The sequence below is a fragment of the Bos indicus genome, chromosome 15, assembly GCF_029378745.1.
Source record: "Bos indicus isolate NIAB-ARS_2022 breed Sahiwal x Tharparkar chromosome 15, NIAB-ARS_B.indTharparkar_mat_pri_1.0, whole genome shotgun sequence".
NCBI classification, from domain to species: Eukaryota; Metazoa; Chordata; class Mammalia; order Artiodactyla; family Bovidae; genus Bos; species Bos indicus.
Window position 1 is genome coordinate 83,153,151 of NC_091774.1, and position 24,369 is coordinate 83,177,519.

The following is a 24,369-nucleotide window of genomic DNA, read 5'->3' on the forward strand; positions in this document are numbered from 1 at the left end:
ACTCAGGACTGCTGACCCTGCATGACTTTTGCATAACATCTCAGTGTATAAAAGTAGACCATGGAAAATAAAGAATTGGGATCAGTTTCTCGAAATACTGGTCTCCCCATGTCTCTCTCTCTCTCCCACTCTGGCTGAGTCTCCATCTGGAGCACGGAACCCGCCATGCTTACTAATTATGCCTGGGCTTCTAAGATCCGACTGGGGAGGCCTCAGTGTCTCCTCTCCTTCAGGAGAATGGAAGGACGCCTGTGGCCTACGTAAGTGGTGCAAACTTCTTGTCTTGAAGTTTTATTGGTCTCCCGCGTAAACCAAGCTACTCAGCCTCTTTTCTCCACTGAATTTTCCTACTGAGCTATCCTCATTCTATTACTCTTTACATCTCTAATTAATATCTAATTGAAGCTATCGTATCCTGATCCTTGCCGACGCCGTCCCCGCTTTGAACTCCCTGGATCAGCCGGGGCTGGACCCCGTCAGGCCGCCTGATGCAAACAGCCAACTCATTGGAAAAGACCCTGATGCTGGGAAAGATGGAAGGTTAAAGGAGAAGAGGGCAGCAGAGGATGAGATGGTTAGATAGCATCACCGACTCAAGGGATATGAGTTTGAGTAAACTCAGGGAGACAGTGGAGGACAGAGGAGCCTGGTGTGCTGCAGTGCATGGGGTTGCAATTGAATAACTTAGCGATTGAACAACAACAAATTGATACCACGTATAAGATAGATAACTGACTGTGTATATAGCACAAGGACCTCTATTAATGCACTGTGGTGACCTGAATGGGAAGGAAGTCCAAAAGGGAAGGGATATATGTAGCCACATGGCTGATTCATTTTAATATACAATAGAAACTGTCACAACATTGCAAAGCAACTAGACTTCAATCAAAATTAATTTTAAAAAATTAGCACAGTGATAGGATTTCCACACGTGGGCAGTTCTATGAGCTTAAGCTCTTTCTTCTTCCCAAAAAACTGCTTCCTAATATGCAAAAGAAGTGGCAAAGGTGAGAAATTATAGACATGCCTTTTACTGAGACTATTATGGCCCAATTTGAGTAGACATTATAAAGCTATGTACTTTGTCTCTTTTTAGCACATTAACCTGAATTTCTCCTGCTAGTGTTCAAAACTAATAATATTGACTAAATGGCTGACAATAGGAGCTAACATTTGTTAAATATTATTATATACCAGGCAGGGGCTTCCCTGATGGCTCAGTGATAAAGAATCCACCTGCCAATGCAGGAGATGCATGTTCAATTCCTGGCTTGGGAAGATCCCCTGGAGAAGGAAATGGCAGCTCTTTCTAGTATTCTTGCCTGGGAAATCCCGTGGACAGAAGAGCCTGGTGGGCTACAGTCCCAGAGGTCAGAAAAGCTGGATACAACTCAGGGACTAAAGAACAAGACAACCATATACCAGGCACTTGGCTAAGCCCTTCTCATGTACATTCTCACTTAATTGTTGCATCAATTCAATGAGGTAGATACAGTTATTATTCCCATTTTACACATGAGAAAAATAGAGCTTGTAAGTAACTTGCATAAGGCCACAAATATAAAGATGGCATATTTAGATTAATAACCATAGGTTTCATGATTTAAGAACACTTAGCAACTGTATAGTGCTTCCCTGGTAACTCAGCTGGTAAAGAATCTGCCTGCACTGAAGGAGATGCATGTTCGATTCCTGGGTTGGGAAGATCCCCTGGAGAAGGGATAGGCTACCCACGCCAGTATTCTTGGACTTCCCTGGTGGCTTAGTCAGTAAAGAATCTGCCTGCAATGCAAGAGACCTGGGTTCGATCCCTGGGTTGGGAAGATTCCTGGAGGAGGGCATGGCAACCCACTCCAGTATTCTTGCCTGGAGAATCCCCATGGACAGAGGAGCCTGGTGGGCTACAGTCCATGGGGTCACAAAAGAGTCCAACATGTCCTAAAAAGTAAACAACGACAATCCCCTTCCTCAGGTTACAATGCTATGTTCTGGACCTACCTGAAGAATCTCCACCTTAAATACTGGACTAACATTTTTTTCAATGTCTTCCACCTACAGACACAAACTCGTATTTTGATACTCCAAGTTGATCAGCCTTCCTCATGGTGAAGTTTTCTGCTAATCTCAATCTATGCAATGTTATTCATTCTAGAAACAAGTAATGGCCAAACTTTTTCCCAATAAGCAATAGGAAACTGGTTAGAGAAATATTGAAAAAAAAAGGCGGGGGGGGGGGCCTGGTCATCACAAATTATGCAGATCAACTAGTCCAAAACGACATGAGTCTGAACAAGTGACCCAGCTCACAGCTTCATTGCAAACATTATATTAGGGTCAGAAAAGGCAATGCCCATGAAAAATTACATAATCCCTTTGCACAGCTTTCCTCATGGCATTTTTAATGTCCTTGTTCCTAAGACTGTAGATGATGGGATTTATCATAGGAATCACCAGAGCAGAGACTATGGACACCACCTTGTCCTGGTCCAGGGAGTAGCTGGAACTAGGTCGCATGTACATGAAGAGACCAGAACCATAGAAGAGGGTCCCAGCAGTCAGATGAGAGGCACAGGTGCTGAAGGCCTTGGTCCTCCCTCTAGCTGACCTGATAGGACAGCAGCAGCAATGCAACCATAAAAGATGAGGATCACAAGGACAGACAGCACCCCAACACCCACACCCATGAGGAAGGTCACCACCCGGCTGGCAAAAGTATCAGCAGGACAGAACCAGGACTGGAGGAAGGTCACAGAAGAGGTGGTTGATCACGTTGGGCCCGCAGAAATCGTGCTGATAGACCGAGCAGGTGTCAATCAAAGAACTGAGGAACCCACCCAAGTAGGCTCCGGCCGCCTTCTTTAAACAAAGGGTGTGAGATACGAGGACCGTGTAGGGCAGCGGGCTGCACATCGCAGCACCGCGATCAAGTGCCATGGCCGCCAACAGGAAGCAGGCAGCCAGCCCCAGCCCGCAGAAGACTAAGCACTGCACGGCACAGCCCACCGAGGAGACGGTTTTCCGCTCCGGGATGATGTCAGAGAGCGTCTTGGCGGCTGTGGAGGACACATACAGACATCCAGGAAGGACAGGTTACTGAGGAAGACGGCCACGGGCGTGTGCAGGTGGAGTCCATCCTGACGAGGGCGATGAGGCTCGGGTTCCAGGCGAGGGTCAGGAGGTAAATGCCCAGAAATAATGCAAAAAGAAAAATCTTCATTTCAGGCTGCCCTGAAAATCCCAGGAGGATGAATTTTGTCACAATGGTGCTGTTCCTTCCTGCAGCCACAGACCTGCTTCCTGAATAAAGGAGGGAAGCAATCCTGTGATCTGTTAGACTTTGTTACCAGTCGATATTTCCTATAATATCTTACAGCAGATACCAGGTTTAGCCACCTGCTAGGCAAAGTCTTCTCCGAGCAAGTCAGCCTATGATAATCCCTTCGTACTATTTAAAATCTGTGTGCTCTATACTTTGCTGACAAAAAGAGAAGCGGTCTAAAAGAGGAGAGAGAGACTGGGAGTCAGAAATGTGAATTTTGTTCACAACTTTATTCCCAACTCCCTGGAGACGGTGGGAAAGTCATTTAATCTCTTTGTTTCCTCATTTTCTCAGTTGAAAAATGGAAGGTTGAGTCTCAGGGCTTCTTTAGGTTTGGGTTTCTAATGGCTTTTTTAGACTTTCTGACTTGAAAATATCAACCCAGATTAACAACAAAGTTAGGAATTTATTCTATTTTATGCATATTTAGTATAAGAATCCAAAAAAGGAAGTAAATACAACTGGTTATAGTATTTTGCATGTTCCATGTTGAGGGAGGAGATTCAACCCATAATGAAAACAATCCATTCTTTTAGGTAGCAAAATTAAAGGGAAAAGGGATTTATATATACAAACACATATATGTGCAGTATCAGTAAATGCATGCTTAGAACTAGACATTTTTTCTAATTATATAGGTTTTAAAAATATTTATTTTTATTTATTTATTTGGCTGCCCCAGGTCTCAGTCGTGGCATGTGGGACCTTCAGGTGCAGCATGTAGGACCCAGTTCCCCACCAGGACTCAGACCCAGGCTCCCTGCTCAGCGAGTGTGGAGTCTTAGCCACTGGACCACCAAGGGAGCCCCTATAGTAAGTTTTATACAAATCACTGCATAAAATCATAAAAAATCCAAAGTTCAGACTAGCTCGATCAGCATCATTATGGGATACAGGGCTATTTGCTTACCTTTGGGTGTGAGGTGGAAGAAGGAAGCAACAGCAAAGTTGACTGAAATTGGCCAAGTCATGGTGGTCGTGGAAAAGCAGAAACCAGTACTTCCTGACCAAGAGAAGTTGGGAATGATTCATTGCATATTTGAGGATAATATTTAGGGAGAGGCAAGGGGAAATTTCCCAAAGAAGGGCAATGCCAAAGAATGCTCAAACTACCACACAATTACACTCATCTCACATGCTAGTAAAGTAATGCTCAAAATTCTCCAAGCCAGGCTTCAGCAATACGTGAACCGTGAACTTCCAGATGTTCAAGCTGGTTTTAGAAAAGGCAGAGGAACCAGAGATCAAACTGCCAACATCCACTGGATCATCGAAAAAGGAAGAGAGTTCCAGAAAAACATCTATTTCTGCTTTATTGACTATGCCAAGGCCTTTGACTGTGTGGATCACAATAAACTGTGGAAAATTCTGAAAGAGATGGGAATACCAGACCACCTGACCTGCCTCTTGAGAAACTGGTATGCAGGTCAGGAAGCAACAGTTAGAACTGGCCATGGAACAACAGACTGGTTCCAAATAGGAAAAGGAGTACGTTGAGCCTGTATATTGTCATCCTGCTTATTTAACTTATATGTAGAGTACATCATGAGAAACACTGAGCTGGAAGAAGCACAAGCTGGAATCAAGATTGCCGGGAGAAGTATCAATAACCTCAGATATGCAGATGACACCACCCTTATGGCAGAAAGTGAAGAGGAACTATGATGAAAGTGAAAGAGGAGAGTGAAAAAGTTGGCTTAAAGCTCAACATTCAGAAAACAAAGATCATGGCATCTGGTCCCATCACTTCATGGGAAATGGATGGCGAAACAGTGGAAACAGTGTCAGACTTTATTTTTGGGGGCTCCAAAATCACTACAGATGGTGACTGCAGCCATGAAATTAAAAGACGCTTACTCCTTGGAAGGAAAGTTATGATCAACCTAGATAGCATATTAAAAGCAGGGATATTACTTTGCCAACAAAGGTCCATCTAGTCAAGGCTATGGTTTTTCCAGTGGTCATGTATGGATGTGAGAGTTGGACTGTGAAAAAAGCTGAGTGCCAAAGAATTGATGCTTTTGAACTGTGGTGTTGGAGAAGATTCTTGAGAGTCCTTTGGACTGCAAGGAGATCCAACCAGTCCATTCTGAAGGAGATCAGTCCTGGGTGTTCTTTGGAAGGACTGATGCTGAAGCTGAAACGCCAATACTTTGGCCACCTGATGCGAAGAGTTGACTCATTGGAAAAGCCCCTGATGCTGGGAGGGATTGGGGGCAGGAGGAGAAGGGGACAACAGAGAATGAGATGGCTGGATGGCATCACCGACTTGATGGACATGAGTTTGAGTGAACTCCGGGAGTTGGTGATGGACAGGGAGGCCTGGTGTGCTGCAGTTCATGGGGTTGCAAAGAGTCGGACATGACTGAGTGACTGAACTGAACTGAACTGAAGGGGAAATTTGGATGTCATCAGGCCAGACCAAATTATCATTTTTGAGACATGAAGTAAGCCCATAAACACTCTGCATTAAGAAATACAGGCTAGCACTGATAATAGCATCAAAATGAAGAAATATAAATGGATGTAAAAAGGCAGAAGTGTCCTGGGGAAGACTTAATGGTAGAATTAAAGTTGATGTATTTTATTATTTTATGGAATTTGATTGTCCAGGCATTTTGCAACCATTGCAACCAGATTGAACAATGATTGTGTTCATCATTCATCATATTAAAAACTGTTTTACATGAATAGATTCTCAACATCACTAACCGTCAAGGAAATGGAAATCAAAACCACAATGACATCTCGCCTTTCACCTTTTAGGATGGTTATTATTAACAGGTGTTGGTGAGGAGGCAGAGAAAAGGGAACCTCTGCACACTACTGGTGAAAATGTAAATGAGTTCAGCCTCTGTGGAAAGCAGTATGGAGGTTCCTGCAAAAATAAAAACAGAACTACTGCATGACCCAGCAATTCCACTTCTGGCTATATCTCCAAAGGAAATGAAGTCAGTCCCTTGCAGAGATGTGATTCCATGTTCACTCCAGCATTATTCACAATAGTCAAGATATGGAAACAACCTATATGTCCATTGACAGATGAATGCATAAAGAAAATTTAAGATAGATAATGGAATACTATTCAGCCTGAAAAACAAAGGGAAAATCTCGTCATTTGTAACAATGTAGACAAACAAGGAGGACACTTTGCAAAATGAAATAAGCCAACACAGACAGTCAAAGTCCACATGATCCCACTTACATGTGTATCTTAGAAAGTCAAATTCATACAAGTAAAGAGTAGACCGGTTGTGGCCATGGGCTGGGGTTGGGTGGAGGGAAGAGCGAGATGCAGGTCACAGGGTACAAGGTTTCACTCATACAGGATAAGTTGTGGAGGTCTGATGAACAGCATGGTGACCATAGGTAACGTTACTGCATACTTGAAAGCTTTCCAAGGGGATAGGTTCAGTTCAGTCGCTCAGTCGTGTCCGACTCTTTGCAACCCCGTGGACTGCACCATGGAAGGCCTCCCTGTGCATCACCACCTCCCAGAGTTTACTAAGAGGATAGATCTTAAATTAAATCTTCTCACACTAAACAGTCACACAGACACAAAAACACACACGGGTAACTATGTAGAGATGATAGGTAAGTTATTTAACTTGATTGTGTTGATCTTTTTATAGTGTATGCATATATATGCGTATAAACATCAAGTTGTACACTTTCAGTTCAGTTCAGTCGCTCAGTCGTGTCCAACTCTTTGCGACCCCATGAATTGCAATATGCCAGGCCTCCCTGTCCATCACCTGTACAATTTAACTGTATGCAGTTTTTGTCTGTTAAACATATCTCTATCATGTTGTTAAAAATAAGGAAGTACTATTCCTAGCTTTGTATTTTCTAAAAATTTTAAATCCCCCCACAATTATTCACTGAATGGACAGTCAAAACCAAGAAGACTAACTGTGACCCAGATAGTCTTGCAACCGGGTCTAATTTCCCCACAGAAGAGTGAGTGGGGCCAACTTGTGCTCTGAACACTAGACTCCCATCCTACGGTCCCTATGCACCTTTCACTATAGTTTGTTCTTATTATGATTACTAAGTCCCTTTCTTTAAAGACGTTAATTTAATAAATGTGTTGGAACTGATTTTCATATTTACAATTGCGATGTATTTACAAAGTCCTATGGTGTACAGGACTTTCATATTTATATATGGTGTATAGGATTATCATATTTACAATTACAGTGTATATACAAAGTCCTATTGACTTCCCTGGTGGCTCAGATGGTGAAGAATCTGCCTGCAATGCAGGAGACCCAGGTTCAATTCCTGGGTTAGGAAGATCCCCTGGAGAAGGGGATGGCTACCCACTCCAATATTCTTGCCTGGAGAATTCCATGGATGGAGGAACCTGGCTGGCCAGAGTCACAAAGAGTTGGACACGACTGAGTCGCTAACGCTTTCACAAAATCCTAGGCTAATAATAAATATACATTCTTTTATTAAAGAAAGATCTGGGACGCTAATTTAAAAAAAAAAACAAAAACAAGAAGAGCTGACAATTCTTCACTATAATATTGATCTATTCATCCTATCAAAGAGGAAATTAGATGAGTTTGGGGTTTCTTATCTTAATGAAACCTTCCCTACCAGAAGGTAAGCTACTCAAAGGCAGGCAGAGGGTTGTATTTGTTCTGTGTATTTACCTATCCTGAGTCCCTGGAACAGTGTCTGGGACATAGGCTCAGTAAATATTTGTTTAATGGATGAATTTTCTTCACTGTTTATTCATGGAGTTTAGCAGAGTGTTTGTTTTATAATAAGTGTTCAGTAATAGTAATATAATATGTAACTGGGGGTTCCCGTGTGGTACAGTGGTAAGAATCTGCCTGCCGATACAAGAGGTGCAAGAGACCCAGGTTTGATCCCGGGATTGGGAAGATCCCCCAGAGGAGGAAATGGCACCTCACTCCAGTATTCTTGCCTGGGAAACGTCATGGACAGAAGAGCCTGGTGGGCTACAGTCCGTGGGTACAAGAGTTAGACACGACTGCGTGACTGACACACAACATGTGATATAAAACAGAATCACAAACATTTGTTAGGGCTTACTGAGTACCAGGCACTGTTCTAAGGACTTGATTTATATTAACTGGAGATGGATAGATTTACTCTGCCCCTTAGACAGATAGAATGTGGGAAGTGTTTAAATTTATAATTGTCATTTGTTGGATGAGTGAGGCGGGAGGAAGGGAGCTAAACTTACTGAGTTACATCAGGCAGAAGTGTCCTGAATTCTGAAGCCAAAGGAGAAGGATTATTGGTCGCTTTGCTCCAATAACATCTTTTACACATTTCAGTCCATCTGCATTCTCCAATGCTCTATGTATGTTTCATCAGCTCTACCTCTGGCCTCTGGTTCAGTCCATTCTTTTATACTTTGGCCTCAGGCAAACAGTAGCATCTGCTTCTGGAATCCCTTCCTCGAGTATCAGGTCTTCCAGTGGCCTTGATGCGTCATTACGTTGATGGGGAGGGGTAGCCGCACTCGGCCCCCACGTGCTGCTTTGTCACTGACTCCTGGGTCCAAAGGTAAAAACCCAGCAATCATCAGAGCTCAACATTCCTGAGCGCGGATTGTTCTCTAGGGGTGGTGGGGAACGGGGCCAACCACCGGTTGCCAGAGTCTCACACACAGTCGCTCGCCTTGTTCTCCTTGAGCTTCCCTGACCCTGGTCCAAGGAGACCTCGTGCTGTGTTGGTGGGCAGCCTTCCACGTCAAGAGACCCATCATTAGCAGGAAACCGCACACAGACGGAGGCTTGTGCTAAAATACAGTGCCTAAAACCGAACTCCTAACTAGGAGAGGCGGGTTCCAGTTCTGGCTCTGCCATTTTATTTGTACAGACATGTAACAAGTGTTTAATTTTTTTCCAAGCGGTGTTTATTTTTTCCTTCACAAAAAATTTATCTATAATAGAAAGTTCCAAACACATACACTGATAAAGAGATTAATATAATTAACCTCTGGGTACCCCTTGGTTAGCAATATCTTGTTTCATCTTTATCCTCTGACAGCCCTTTCCTGATAGATTATTTTGAATCAAACCCCACGTATCTTACCATTCCATCCATAATTTTTTTTAAATTGGAGTATAACTGCTTTACGATGTTGTGTTAGTTTCTGCTGTACGACAACATGAATCAGCTACATGTACACACATATCCCCTCCCTCCTGAGCCTCCCAACCCCCCGAGGTCCTCACAGAGCATCCAGGTGGGCCCCTGTGCTGACAGCAGCTCCCCACTAGCCGTCTCTGTGACATATGGTAGTGGATATGTCCATGCTACTCTTTTAATTTGTCCCGTCCTCCTTCCCCCACCGTGCCCACAAGTCCACATTTAACAAATTTTTAATCTCTTAAATATCAGTTTCCTCACTCGTAAAACTAGTGTAATAATACCTACCTCAAATAGATTGGTGTGATCCTGAAATGAGATATGAATAAGCACATCTTAGCACAGAGCTAATGAAAAAAAAAACCACTCAATAAATGTTAACTGAAAGGGAAGGCGCTCAGTCGTGTCCCACTCTTTGCGACCCCATGGACTGTAGCCCACCAGGCTCCTCCATCCAAAGGATTTTCCAGGCAAGAGTACTGGAGTGGTTGCCATTTCCTTCTCCAGGAGATCTTCCCGACCCAGGGATTGCACCCAGGTCTCCAGCATTGTAGGCAGACGCTTCACCCTCTGACCACAAGGGAAGCCAACCCTGTCTCTAGGGTCACAGCCGAGACCTCTTGCCTTTCCATCTGATTTTTGCTGTGACTCATTTTCATCCTGATGAAAACGATTCCTTGACCCTTTCATATGTTAGGTGCTGCTCCCAACATTGATACAACCTGGATGTGTTGCTTTGGGTGAGTCCATTAATCCCCCCTTCACCCCTGCTGAGCCTGATGAAATCGGGCTCCCTCTCCAAGAATTCCTCAGGCTCCAAAAGGCTGAAATTTTGAGAAACTGATTTTTTGTTTTTTGAAACTTTCTATATAGGAATGTGTTCAGTCATGTCTGACTCTTTGTGGCCCTGTGGACTGTAGCCCACTATACTCCTCTGTCCATAGGGTTCTCCAGGCAAGAATAGTGGAGTGAGATGCCATTTTCTATTCCAGGAGATCTTCCCAACCCAGGGATCGAACCTGCGTCTCCTGTCTCCTGCACTGGCAGTCAGATTCATTACCTCTAGTGACACCTGGGAAGCCCTTACATAGTAATAAAGTTTAGCAAAAGATGTTCATCTGTTTCATGGAGATCAAGTTAGCAATCTTCAATCTGACAATAAAAATGAGCTGACAGAAATAATTCTATACGAAGGTGAAAGTAAAAGTGTTAGTTGCTAAGTCGTGTCTGACTCTTTGCGACCCCATGGACTGTAGCCCGCCAGGCTCCTCTGTCCATGGGATTCTCCAGGCAAGAATACTGGATTAGACTGCCATGACCTCCTCCAGGGGATTTCCCCAACCCAGGGCTTGAACTCTGATCTCTTATGTTTCCTGCATCGGCAGGCGGGTTCTTTACCACTAGCGCCACCTGGGAAGCCCTTGACAGTAATAAACAAATTCAGGGGAAATTTTTAGTCATGCAGATTGTTCAAAGAAAAGCAGATAAGTGATCCCCAGAATAGACTGTGAAGGAGAGATGGCAAGATTTTCTTGTCAAGAGAAACGTTCTTCACTAGGCTTGAAGATCAACTGGTCCAGGAAATCCTAAGGCTAGGAGAAGCAAACTCAACGAACTGTGAATGAGCTTTGATACTGAATTCAGATCTAAGATCGTTTAGAAGGTAAACCTCTAGTTATGACCTATACATTTTCTTGGGATTAAAAGAGAGTGGTAATAGATTTCATCTGCCATGCAAACTCTGATTATGATGATAATGATTACATACAAAAAAGGTTAAGTATAAAGATCAAATTATAGATTAGCAATGCCTACATTGGACAGGAAAATGTAGAGTAGGGACATGCCGTGTATTTGTCAGGCTGCTCTAAAAAGTTTAAGAATGAGGAATAAAGTTGCCTTATTTAATTACCTAGATATAACCACTGAAATGAAATGAAAGTCATATCCAACCTTTTGGGACCCCATGGACTATGCATTCCATGGAATTCTCCAGGCCAGAATACTGGAGTGGGTAGCTGTTCCCTTCTCCAGGGGATCTTCCCAACCAAGAAATTGACCCCAAGTCTCTGACATTACAGGCGGATTCTTTACCAGCTGAGCCACAGGGGAAGCCCAAGAACCCTGGAGTGGGTAGCCTATCCCTTCTCCAGGAGATCTTCCCAACCCAGGAATCGAACCGGGGTCTCCTGTATTGCAGGTGGATTCTTCACCAACTGAGCTATCAGGGAAGCAGATATAACCATAAACTCTCCATATCCTTACTTTAAAATAAAATATTTCAAATATGGTTAAATTAAAGAATTTAATGCAGTTTAAGCAAACATTAGAAAGTATGAAAACACAAAAAAGCAAGGAAACTCCACATAGAATTACAAATATTTAGGAAATATTTCTTTGTAATTCAACCAAAAATTTAACTCACCAAGATTCTATGCCTCTCAGAGTTTGTTTGCTGGCAGCTCCTCCTAAAATAGGATTTGCTTTCATATTTGTTTAACATTTCATTATGCTTATTTTTACAGGATACTTTGTTTCAAAGCAAAACCCAGAGGTGCTTGGAGGTAAATACAATCTTGATTCTCAAATTGGAGTTTAAAAGTTATCTCAGTAGGTATTTCTTTCACTGGCAATAAGTAAAAACATTAAACTTACATAGATTCAAAGTCTTTTCACCGGGCATTCCAAAGATAATGTTGTGTTAATCTCTCAGTCATGTCCTACTCTTTGTGACCCTGTGGGCTGGGGCCCGCCAGGCTTCTCTGTCCATGAGATTTTCCAGGCAAGACTACTGGACTGGGTTGCCATTTCCTGCTCCAGCCAAAGGTAAGGTACAATAGTAAAGGACATTTAGAGGTTTGGGAGGTCTTTAAATTATATATGCAACTACTCAATGCTCTGTGTTGACCTAAATGAAAAGGAAATAAAAAAAGAATCTATATATGTATACATATATAGATTCACTTTACTGTACGGTAGAAACTAACATAACATTGCAAAGCAACTATACTCCAACAAAAATTAATTTTTAAAAAGCCCAAAAAAGATTTAAGGGTTTCCCTGATAGCTCAGATGGTAAAGAATCTGCCTGCAGTGCAAGAGACCCTGGTTCCATTCCTGGGTCAGCATAGGTTCTAAAAAAAATTTTAAACTTTCTGGCCTGGAGAATTCCATGGACTGTATACTCCATGGAGTTGCAGAGTCAGACACAACTGAGCAACTTTCACTTTCACTTTCATATATACAAAAGAGCTAAAGAAGAAGACTTTGAGAGCTGAATCAACATTGTTACAACCGAGATAACTATATTGCTGTTGCTGATCAGTAGCTAAGTCCTGTCAGATTCTTTGCAATACCATAGACTGACGTATGCTAGGCTTCCCTGTCCACTGCCTCCTGGAGTTTGCTCAAACTCATGTTCATTAAGTCAGTAACACCATCCAACCATCTCATCCTCTGTCGTCCCCTTCTCCTCCTGCCCTCAATCTTTCCCAGCATCAGGATCTTTTCCAATGAGTCAGTTCTTCGCATCAGGTGGCCAAAGTATTGGAGCTTCAGCTTCGACATCAGTCCTTCCAATGAATATTCAGGGCTGATTTCCTTTAGGATTGACTGGTTTGATCTCCTTGCAGTCCAAGGGACTCTCAAGAGTCTTCTCCAGCACCACAATTCAAAAGTGTCAATTAACAAACCATTATTTTCAGAGATGCTAACTAGTTTAGACCCCCAATGGCAGGGGTCCCCAACCTGCCAATCTAATGCCCGACAATCTGAGGTGGAGGCGATGCAATGATAGAAATAAGGTGCACAGTACATGCAACGTGCTTGAATGATCACCCCGAAACCAACACCCCCACACACACCCTTCCACGGCAAAGTTGTCTTCCCTGAAACCTGTCCCTGGTGCCAAAAAGGTTGGTGAACCACTGCCTACGGAATGTTGCTGCCACCTCGTGGAAGTGTGCCTAAATTGTAGGGAGTTTTAAGAGGCGACTGAGGGACTAAATGGAGAAGGAAATGGTTACCCATTCCAGTATTCTTGCCTGGAGAATCCCATGGACAGAAGAGCCTGGTGGGTTACAGTCCACAGGGTTGCAAAGAGTCAGGCGTGACTGAGCAACTGAACAACAGTGAGGGACTAAAGTCCACATGAAAGGAAAGCTGCTCAGTCGTGTCCAACTCTTTGTGACCCCATGGACTATACAGTCCGTGGAATTCTCCAGGCCAGAATACTGGAGTGGGTAGCCTTTCCTTTCTCCAGGGGATCTTCCCAACCCAGGGATCGAACCAGGATCTCCTGCATTGCAGGTGGATTCTTTACCAGCTGAGCTATCGGGGAAGCCCTAAAATCCACATGAGAACCCAGCATTCTGACTTACTAGTGGCTCAGCTGGTAAAGACCCTGCCTGCCGATGCAGGAGATGCAAGAGACGGGGTTCGATCCCTGAGTGTGGAAGATCCCCCAGAGAAGGAAATGGAAGTCTACTCCAGTGTTCTTGTCTAGGAAACCCCATGGACAGAGGAGCCTGGCGGGCTACAGCCCATGGGGTCGCAAAGAGTCGGTCACTACTGAGCACACACACACACACACATACACGCTATATGCCCGGCAAGCTCTAAGCACTCTACCATGAGCTCCTTAAGTACATGAGCTCAAAACTTTCATGTCCTTCAATTCTGGTGAATAAATCAGACCAGGCAGATGGAGGATTCCCTGGGCATATTGTAAATGATGAGTAACATTAATAAACAAATACATTTTGAGAAGAATAATGTGATTGAGAACAGACAATTTGCAAGTTCACTTTCACAGTACCATTTTAAACAAATCATATGGTTTAATTCTTAAAAAAAGGCATCAAGACAAAAATAAAGAGCAATCTCAAAGAGAGGGCATCATAGGTTTTTTAAAAAAGGACTAATGTTATCACACGGCATAGGATTGAATCCCACCTGTTTTCATCTGTGTGGCCTTGTGGCCTTCAGCTGACCTCACGTGAGCTCATGCTTCATCTGTGAGATGCATGCAAACATGTCAACACTGTATGTTTGTGCGAGGATCATGTGATGCACAACCTATATGAAAACCGTTATATAAGAACTATTCAAATAGGACGGATTATCAATTTGATTCTTAAATTCCCATTTGTCTCCAAAGAAATACCTCCAACTATAATATTCTGATACCAGTTTATTAGAAATGCATGATAATCTATATTATTATTGTCCTGAAGTAACTATATACTTTCATTAAATATGAGCTAACTGTATGTTTTAATTAAAATGACAACTAATTTGGACATAGTTTTAAAGAGACTTCTTCATTTTCAGAAAATCTTGGCCTAGTGATTTTTATAAACAATGACTTTTGCTATCACCGTCAATTTTTATTACTCTGAGATTAGGAACACTAATTATTTAACACTAATTAGATTAGGAACACTAATTATTTGTGAATAATGTGAACATGTTACTTCCAGAAAACAAGTGAATATATCACACTCTTTGGAATAGCTAGATAAGACAAGCTCAAATGAGTCATTAGGAAATTATGTGTTGATTAGCAAATAAAATGAAAGTGCCCATAACCAGGTGGCTCGGGGGTAAAGACTCCACCTGCTAATGCAGGGGACACAGGGGGCGTGGGTTCCAGCCCTGTGTCAAGAAGACCTCCTGGGATAGGAAATGGCAACTCGCTCCAGCATTCTTGCCGGGAGAGCCCATGGACAGAAGAGCCCGGGTGGCAGTCCACGGGTCGTTAAGAGTCAGACACGACTGAAGAGACTAAGCTCGGGTGTGTGGCAATCTTGTTTCCTCCTGCAGGGTATCTTATCCTTTATGTTCTGCAGCCACCCTGCGTTTGCTCACCGAGTAATACCAATAGAGATTTTTTTTTGTAAGAAGAGATCTTGATTAGCCTTGGGGGATCCGAGGAGCTGGCCACAGGGATAGAGCTTAATAAGCAATGTCTTCAGAACACTTATGTGAATATATGTTCTCCACACCACCCCAGAGATCAATTAAGTACAAATCTGTAAATCTGGGTGACGCACTCCTTTCTCTTTTGAAAAATATAAGACCCTCCAGGGCAAATATAAGAAAACGTCTCCAAAGAGAAAGAAAAGACCCTCTCTCAAATTCACCCCTGACCCCAGCTTTTAAACACTTCCCAAATGAGCCCAAGTACAGATACTAGTTGACACCAGAAGAGCTTCTTAAAGATTACTTCCTCTCCCTCTTCTCCCTCTGTATCTTTCCCTCTACTTTTCTGCCCACAAACACACATTAGAAGCAACAAGCAGGAACTTTTATCTTTGGTGAACAAACCAACCTCAAGCTTGCTCTGCAAACTTGTTAGCACTTTGAGGACTGGAAGCAAGTCCTGAAGCAAGATCTGATGCCTTCCAAAGCAGATCAGGAGACAAGCATAAGCTGAACGACAGGCAGAACAAGAAGGGGTAAGTGCGGTCATTCGCCTTTTACTTTCCGTCTTCATGCGCGCATTAATCTTACCTTACAGAGCACACTTTGCAAAGTGCATCTGAGATGTGCACGCCTATTGTAGATGAGGAAAGAGTTCTTTGACTTTCAGTTTTTCCCCGTGGGCCTCTCAAGTCTGCCTGTTTCCCCCCAAATTCATCCCCAAACTTGTTTCTACCTTACTTCTCCATTAATGGGCTCTGGAACTATGCTGAGTCCTTGCAACTGGGAAGGAAAGTAAGAAGACACAAAATTTCTGAAGGAATTGCTATACCCTTGAACATGGCCCCAGTTGTGAATAAGTAGTCTGCAAAGCAACTTGGAAGGGCTGGAATCGGGCCAGACTGACTCACTTGGTAGATTTTTGAAACACTGCCGAGACCTCAAGCCTCTGAAACTCTCCTTCTCTTTTTTGACTGAAGGCTTGAATTTTGCCATCTAAGTCCTAATTCTTGGATGAAAGTCTGGGTGTCTTTTTAATTCTCACCTTACATCAAGAGGGATTCGTTCACCTCCACCAGTCACTGGTAAGTTCAGATGATAGGCAGACCTAGAAGAAAAAGACCCTAAGGGCACTGGGTTCTTGCCCAGTGAGGAGAAGAAGGATGGGAAGATCACACAAAACTAGTTTGGCTGAGGTTCCCCTTGACACTGTTGCCTTGTTTTTCTTGCATTCCCAAGTGACTCTTTGTGACCCCAAGGACTGTACAGTCCATGGAATTCTGCAGGCCAGAATACTGGAGTGGGTAGCCTTTCCCTTCTCCAGGGGATCTTCCCAACCCAGGGATCAAACCCAGGTATCCCACATTGCAGGCTGATTCTTTATTAGCTGAGCCACAGGGAAGCCCCTGTTAAACACAGATTTGGCATATTTGGTTACAAAATATAACACTTTCTTGAAGACGTTTCATAAAAGATGAGTTGAGTCATAAATCAATTCTATCAGATCCCATCAATTCCTGAGTGTCTTCCAGGTGCTAGGTTGTTTTTTATTAATATATTGATTTTGTGTTTTTAACTTTTTATTTTGTATTGGAGTTTAGCTGGTTGACAATGTTGTGATATTTTCAGGTGGACAGCAAAGGAACTCAGCCGTACACACACATACATATATATACATGTATCCATTCTCCCCCAAAACTTCTCTCCCATCAGGCTGCCACATAACACTGAGCAGAGTTCCCCATGCCATACAGTAGGTCCTTGGTGCTATCCATTTTAGATACAGCAGAATGTCATGTGCTTAGTTTTTCATCGTACGGCGTTATTGTATCTTCACCATGGCCTTGCAGGCTCGTGGTATCCACAGAAATGCAGCTCCAGTGTTTACAAATCCAACAGAGTCGCTGGGCCCCTCAGACTCTGTAAAACAGGCCTGGCGCTGATTGTACCTACACCACAGGTTCATGAGAGGGAGGAGATTCGGATCAAACTGAACCTCCCAGGATTTCTTGCCAAAATGAAAGAGATTTTCTTCCTCTCCCAAGGGAGGGAGCCACTCTTCGTAAACAGAGTTCAGTGATGTAAACTGCTTCACGCAGCCCTTAAGATACCTTCTATTTAATGTTCCAGAATACCATTCAAGGCATCCATATGTTGGAACAAAACCCTGGATAAGGTTTTCCCCTTGTTTCAATTTGTCCAGCTTCACTTTCTGATTCGGGAGATGGGGAATATCATTCCTAAATATGAAAACCTTCCCTCGTAATCAGTTCAGTTCAGTTCATTTGCTCAGTCATGTCCAACTCTTTGCGACCCCATAGCCAGGCCTCCCTGTCCATCACCAACTCCCAGAGTTCACTCAAACTCATGTCCATGGAGTCGGTGATGCCATCCAACCATCCCCCCTAATGGCAACATTCAAAACAGACTTTCAGTTGACGTATCAACCATCAGATTATTCAGTTCTTCAATCTCACCCCAGACACTTCTTATATACCTAGATGGGCCATCAGTGAATTCCTTATTTCTGCAAGAAAAGCACACTTTATCCTATCATGTGAGGAGGGAATATTCACTGATGATAACAATCACAGTGCCAGTTCATTCAGCAAGCATTCACTCTCAGGATCCATGAACCTTCCCCAAGTTGTCTTATGCAATAGTTAAACAACTCTGTTAAGTGGTCACCGTTACCCCTGTTTTGCAAATGAAGAAACTGAGACTCAGAACAGCTACAAGAACTGCTCAGTCTCCCACCACTGGTAAGTGGCTGAGTCAGGATTAGAACCATTAAACTTGTCCTGAAGCCTCACCGGTGTCATAACCACTACCTTATCCCACTCCCCTTTCTTCTAACCTGAATCATTGCCCCCAAACAGCCTGAAGCACATCACAAACTCGGGTCCCTACTTTGCCGAATGGTGGACCCTACTTAGAACGGGCTGAGAGCTCCAGCAGAGCTGTGTCTGTTTGCCTCCAAACTTCTCCATGTGGCTGCATACCTGCAGCAGATTATTCTAAACTTTGTTGTGGGTCCCTTTCTTTTTGCCAAGAGGGAAAAGTCCTCTCCTGATTCTCAGAACTCTACACACCTGTCACAAATGGGTGCCAAACCTCTGAACATAGGATAAAGCTTAAAACCCACTGGTAAATATACGATATTTGGTTTTCTGTCTCTGACCTACTTCACTCTGTATGGCAGTCTCTGCATCCATCCACATCACTAAAAATGACCCAGTTTCATTCCTCTTATGGCTGAGTAATACTCTATGTATATAGGTACCACATCTTTACCTGGGGGATGAGGGTGGCAGGCAGGCTCAAGAGGAAGCAGATATGTGTATACATATAGCTGATTCACTTTGTTGTACAGCAGAAACTAACACAACACTGTAAAGCAATTATGCTCCAATAATTTAAATAATCAATTTAAAGTTTAGGGGGAAAAACACACTGGTGAGATTGGGATTGCAAGAGATCTCCTAAACTGTGCAAATGATGGCATGGTGATGGCTAGGATGAAGCTCACATGGTCTCACTATCCAAATTTGAGGACTTTGGTCCTGAAAAATCTGTAGCAGGAGCTACAGATTTTTTTTTTTTAACTGAGTGGGAAGAGGGTGGGCCCCAATTCTAAGAACATCTCTCTGTGTAAGTTCCGAGAAGAAAATGGAGAAGGTCTATGAGAACTTGACAAGCAATGGGCAGATAATGGATTGATTTATGAAAGATGGGGGATATTAAAATGAAGTAGCTTTTCTAAATTGAGCAAGAAAAATTCAGAGCAAATAGAGAAAGTTTTATTTCCCAAAGAGTGAAGCCAGTGTCCTGGAATAATTTCTCTAATAACTGTAAGTTATAGAGTCTGTGTAGCAAGATACTAACACGCTCATGTATATACATACACTTTCACATGAAAAGAATATACCAAAATGTAAGTGCTGTTATTTCAGGGGATAGAATGTCATGATTCCCAGTTTCGAGGCTTTTGTGCCTCAATCAGGAACAGCTCATGGTTTTTAGGGTTAGTATTTCACAGTTGTTTGCTGAGAAAATTATTTTGCAGTTCTCATATATTGCTTTAAGATCCATAAAATAGTTTCTTTTTGAAAAACAAATGAAATGTGTTGGATTTTCTATATTTTAAGAGGTAGATAGAATAGGCTGAAAATATGACTTAAAAGATAGTGAAGGTAATTTGATTGACTTCCAAATTGTTTGGGATAAGACATGCAGAAGCATTAAGATGTATTCCAAACGTTTAAGGCTCATTCACACTCTGACCACACTTTTCCTGGTGCCTCCTGTGGGGACAGGACCTCAGCTTAGAGACCGATGGCAGGAGTTCTCCTCTGATTGACATGAAAAGACTGAGATTCCATGTGGATGTGTGAGATACTGATGGGAATTCTTACAAAGGAGGGTTAAATGGAGGTCCCCAATCTCAAAAGATGTTTCATACACTGGAAATTCTAAGAATATGATTGGAGATAGTTTGTAATTGAGGCCTTAAACAATAGCAACAACAAACACTTGTAGAATGCTTACTATGGGCCAGGAATATCCCAAAGCAGATTAGAAAGATGATAGATGATAGATAGATAGAGGGACTTCCCTGGTTGTCCAGTGGTTAAGAATCCTCCTGCCATTGCAAGGGACACGGGTTCGATGGCTGGTCCAGGAAGATCCCACCTGCTGTGGGGCAGCTCGGCCCATTCGCCACTACTACTGAGCCTGAATCCGCAACTACGGAAGCCCTTGCACCTGGAGCTAGCGCTCCGCAAGGAGAGACACCACCACCAGGAGGAACCGGGCACATAGCTAGAGAGCAGCCCGGGCATGCTGCTCCTGGAGAAAGCCCACATGCGCAGAGACCCGGGCGGCCAACTGAAAAATAAAAAGAGTTGATAGATGTACGCGGGTGGCCAATTAAAAACGAAGAAGAGTTGATAGATGTGCGCGGGTGGCCAATTAAAAAAGAAAAAGAGTTGATAGATGTGCGCGCATGCTGTCTCTTCAGTCGTGTCCGACTCTTTATGACCCTGTGGACTGTAGCCCGCCAGACTCCTGTGTCCATGGGATTCTCCAGGCAAGAATACTGGAGTGGGTTGCCATGCCCTCCTCCAGGGGATTTTCTCCACCCAGAAATCGAATCCACGTCTTTTATGTCTCCTGCATCGGCAGGCAGGTTCTTTATCACTAATGCCCCTTGGAAGCTCTGATAGATAGATAGATAGATAGAGCTATTATTATCTCTAATTTAACAGAGAGTCATAGAGAGTTCAAATGACCTGCCCAAGACAGCACATCTATTAAGTGGTAACACTGGGAATTGAATCCAGGCAGTCCAAATCCAGGGCCAACATTCTTAACAAACAGCTTAGAGAGGTAATACTGACGACAAATTTGAGACTGACACCATGTTAATATATTCAGACCTAGTTCAGTTCAGTTCAGTCGCTCAGTTGTGTCCGACTCTTTGCAACCCCGTGAATCGCAGCACACCAGGCCTCCCTCTCCATCACCAACTCCCAGAGTTCACCCAGACTCACGTCCACTGAGTCAGTGATGCCATCCAACCATCTCATCCTCTGTCATCCCCTTCTCCTCCTGCCTCAAATCCCTCCCAGCATCAGAGTTTTTTCCAATGAGTCAACTCTTCCCATGAGGTGGCCAAAGTACTGGAGTTTCAGCTTTAGCATCATTCCTTCCAAAGAAATCCCAGGGCTGATCTCCTTCAGAATGGACTGGTTGGATCTCCTTGTAGTCCAAGGGACTCTCAAGAGTCTTCTCCAACACCACAGTTCAAAAGCATCAATTCTTCGGCACTCAGCCTTCTTCACAGTCCAACTCTCACATCCATACATGACCACAGGAAATACCATAGCCTTGACTAGACGGACCTTTGTTGGCAAAGTAATGTCTCTGCTTTTGAATATGCTATCTAGGTTGGTCATAACTTTCCTTCCAAGGAGTAAGAGTCTTTTAATTTCATGGCTGCAGTCACCATCTGTAGTGATTTTGGAGCCCAAAACAATAAAGTCTGACACTGTTTCCACTGTTTTCCCACCCATTTCCCATGAAGTGATGGGACCAGATGCCATGATCTTAGTTTTCTGAATGTTGAGCTTTAAGCCAACTTTTTCACTCTCCTCTTTCACTTTCATCAAGAGGCTTTTGAGTTCCTCTTCACTTTCTGCCATAAGGGTGGTGTCATCTGCATATCTGAGGTGATTGATATTTCTCCCGGCAATCTTGATTCCAGCTTGTGTTTCTTCCAGTCCAGCGTTTCTCATGATGTACTCTGCATAGAAGTTAAATAAGCAGGGGGACAATATACAGCCTTGACGTACTCCTTTTCCTATTTGGAACCAGTCTGTTGTTCCATGGCCAGTTCTAACTGTTGCTTCCTGACCTGCATACAGGTTTCTCAAGAGGCAGATCAGGTGGTCTGGTATTCCCATCTCTTTCAGAATTTTCCACAGTTTATTGTGATCCACACAGTCAAAGGCCTTGGCATAGTCAATAAAGCAGAAATAGATGTTTTTCTGGAACTCTCTTGCTTTTTCCATGATCCAGCGGATGTTGGCAATTTCATCTCTTGTTCCTCTGCCTTTTCTAAAACCAGCTTGAACATCAGGAAGTTCACGGTTCACATATTGCTGAAGCCTGGCTTGGAGAATTTTGAGCATTACTTTACTGGCATGTGAGATGAGTGCAATTGTGCAATAGTTTGAACATTCTTTGGCATTGCCTTTCTTTGGGATTGGAATGAAAACTGACCTTTTCCAGTCCTGTGGCCACTGCTGAGTTTTCCAGATTTGCTGGCATATTGAGTGTAGCACATTCACAGCATCATCTTTCAGGACTTGAAATAGCTCAACTGGAATTCCATCACCTCCACTAGCTTTGTTCATGGTGATGCTTTTTAAAGCCCACTTGACTTCACATTCCAGGATGTCTGGCTCTAGGTCAGTGATCACACCATCATGATTATCTGGGTCGTGAAGACAATTAAGACCATTTCTATGCACATCTGGCCTAATCCTTTGGATTAAAAACACTCAAAATGCTTTACAGATTGTTTCCCATCTAAATAGCTGAGCCCCGTCCCTCTGTTGGCTTCTCCGTTCCAATATTGAAACTGGAACAATGCTAGGTAAATAGTTAGGTCAGGGCATGATATGATTCACCTGGGGCACAGGAAGCTGTCCTAATAATAACTTTCTTTGAGGACTTACTAGGTGCCAGTCACTTTATACATGTTGGCTTATTTTATTCTTAAAACAAACACATGAAGTAAGCACTGTCACCTTTTTTTAATATTTATTTATTTACTTGGCTCCCCCGGGTCTTAACTACAACATGCAGGCTCTTGAGCAGTGGCATAGGAGACCTAGCTCCCTGACCAGGGTTTGAACCCAGGCCCCCCTGCATGGGGAGTGCAGAGTCTTAGCCACTGGACCACAGAGAAGTCCCACACATTTTAAAAGGATACTGAAGTCTAGAGATGTTAGCCATCTCACCCAAAGTGACACAGTTACCAAATGGTAGACGTAGGAGTTAAACCCAGAGAGTCTGAATCCAAAGCATAAGCTCATGTAAACCACTCTGTATTATATTAAAAAGCAAATATTTAAGACATTTGCCTTCCAAGGGAAAGAGAAAGAGAAAATCTTTGCATTCTCTGTGTTGTAATTCTCTGTGGGCTTCTCCGATGGCTCAGCCAGTAAAGAATCTGCCTGGAATGCAGGAGACACAGGTTCAGTCCCTGGGTAGGGAAGATTCCCTGGAGGAGGAAATGGCAACCCACTCCAGTATTCTTGCCTAGAAAACCCCATGGATGGAGGAGCCTGGCAGCCTACAGTTCAAATGGTCACCAAGAGTCAGACACAACTGGAGTGATTTAGCATGCACGCATGTAACTGTCTGTAATACTCTGCCTTCCTCCTATGCATTTAATAATTATTTGCTGACATCATTTGTCCTGTGGGTTATTATTGTGATCCCAGGTCTGCATCTTGTCATCGTCCATGGGAAACATGTCCACATCTAGGGCCTGGAATGGCTCGTCGGTGACCATGTTCATCCTCCTGGGGTTTGCAGACCATCCACAACTGCAGGCCCTCCTCTTTGTGACCTTCCTGGGCATCTACCTGGTGACCCTGGCCTGGAACCAGGCCCTCATCTTTCTGATCAGAGGTGACACCCGTCTACACACGCCGATGTACTTCTTCCTCGGCAACCTGTCCTTCGTTGACATCTGCTACTCTTCCGCAGTGGCTCCCAAGATGCTCTCCGACTTCTTCCGGGAACGGAAGAGCATTTCCTTTCTGGGCTGCGCCGTTCAGTTCTTCTTCTTCGTGGGCGCAGGTCTAACCGAGTGCTTCCTGCTGACGGCGATGGCGTACGATCGCTACGCAGCCGTCTCCAGCCCCCTGCTCTACTCCGCCGTCATGTCCCAGGGCCTCTGTACACGCTTGGTGGTTGGAGCCTATGTCAGCGGCTTCCTGAGCTCCCTGGTCCAGTCCAGTTCCATATTTCGGCTCCGTTTCTGCGGACCCAACCTCATCGACCATTTCTTCTGTGACCTCCCCCCAGTCCTGGCACTTTCTTGCTCCGACACCTTCTACAGTGAAGTGGTGAATTTCCTCGTGGTGGCCGTTGTTGGGGGAACGTCATTCCTCATCCTTCTTGTCTCCTACGGTCACATAGTGGCTACCGTCCTGAAGATCCGCTCGGTGGAAGGTCGCAGGAAAGCCTTCCACACGTGCGCCTCGCATCTGATGGTGGTGACTCTGTTGTTTGGGACGGCCCTTTTCATGTACCTGCGGCCTAGCTCCAGCTACTCGTTTGGCAGAGACAAGGTGGTATCTGTGTTCTACTCACTGGTGATCCCCATGCTGAACCCGCTCATTTACAGTTTGAGGAACAAAGAGATCAAGGATGCCCTGTGGAAGATGCTGGGGAAAAAGAAAGTGTTTTCCTAG

General features: G+C 43.7%; 1 protein-coding gene and 1 pseudogene across 1 annotated transcript; one reads left to right on the plus strand and one right to left on the minus strand.

Moving 5' to 3' along the window:
• Positions 1-2,176: 2,176 nt before the first annotated feature.
• LOC109569177 (olfactory receptor 5A2-like) lies at positions 2,177-4,293 on the minus strand (annotated as a pseudogene).
• A 19,128-nt stretch (positions 4,294-23,421) lies between these two features.
• Positions 23,422-24,369, plus strand: LOC109569440 (olfactory receptor 5A1). The gene has a single exon (XM_019974795.2). The coding sequence runs from the start codon at positions 23,422-23,424 to the stop codon at positions 24,367-24,369; it is 948 nt and encodes a 315-aa protein (XP_019830354.2).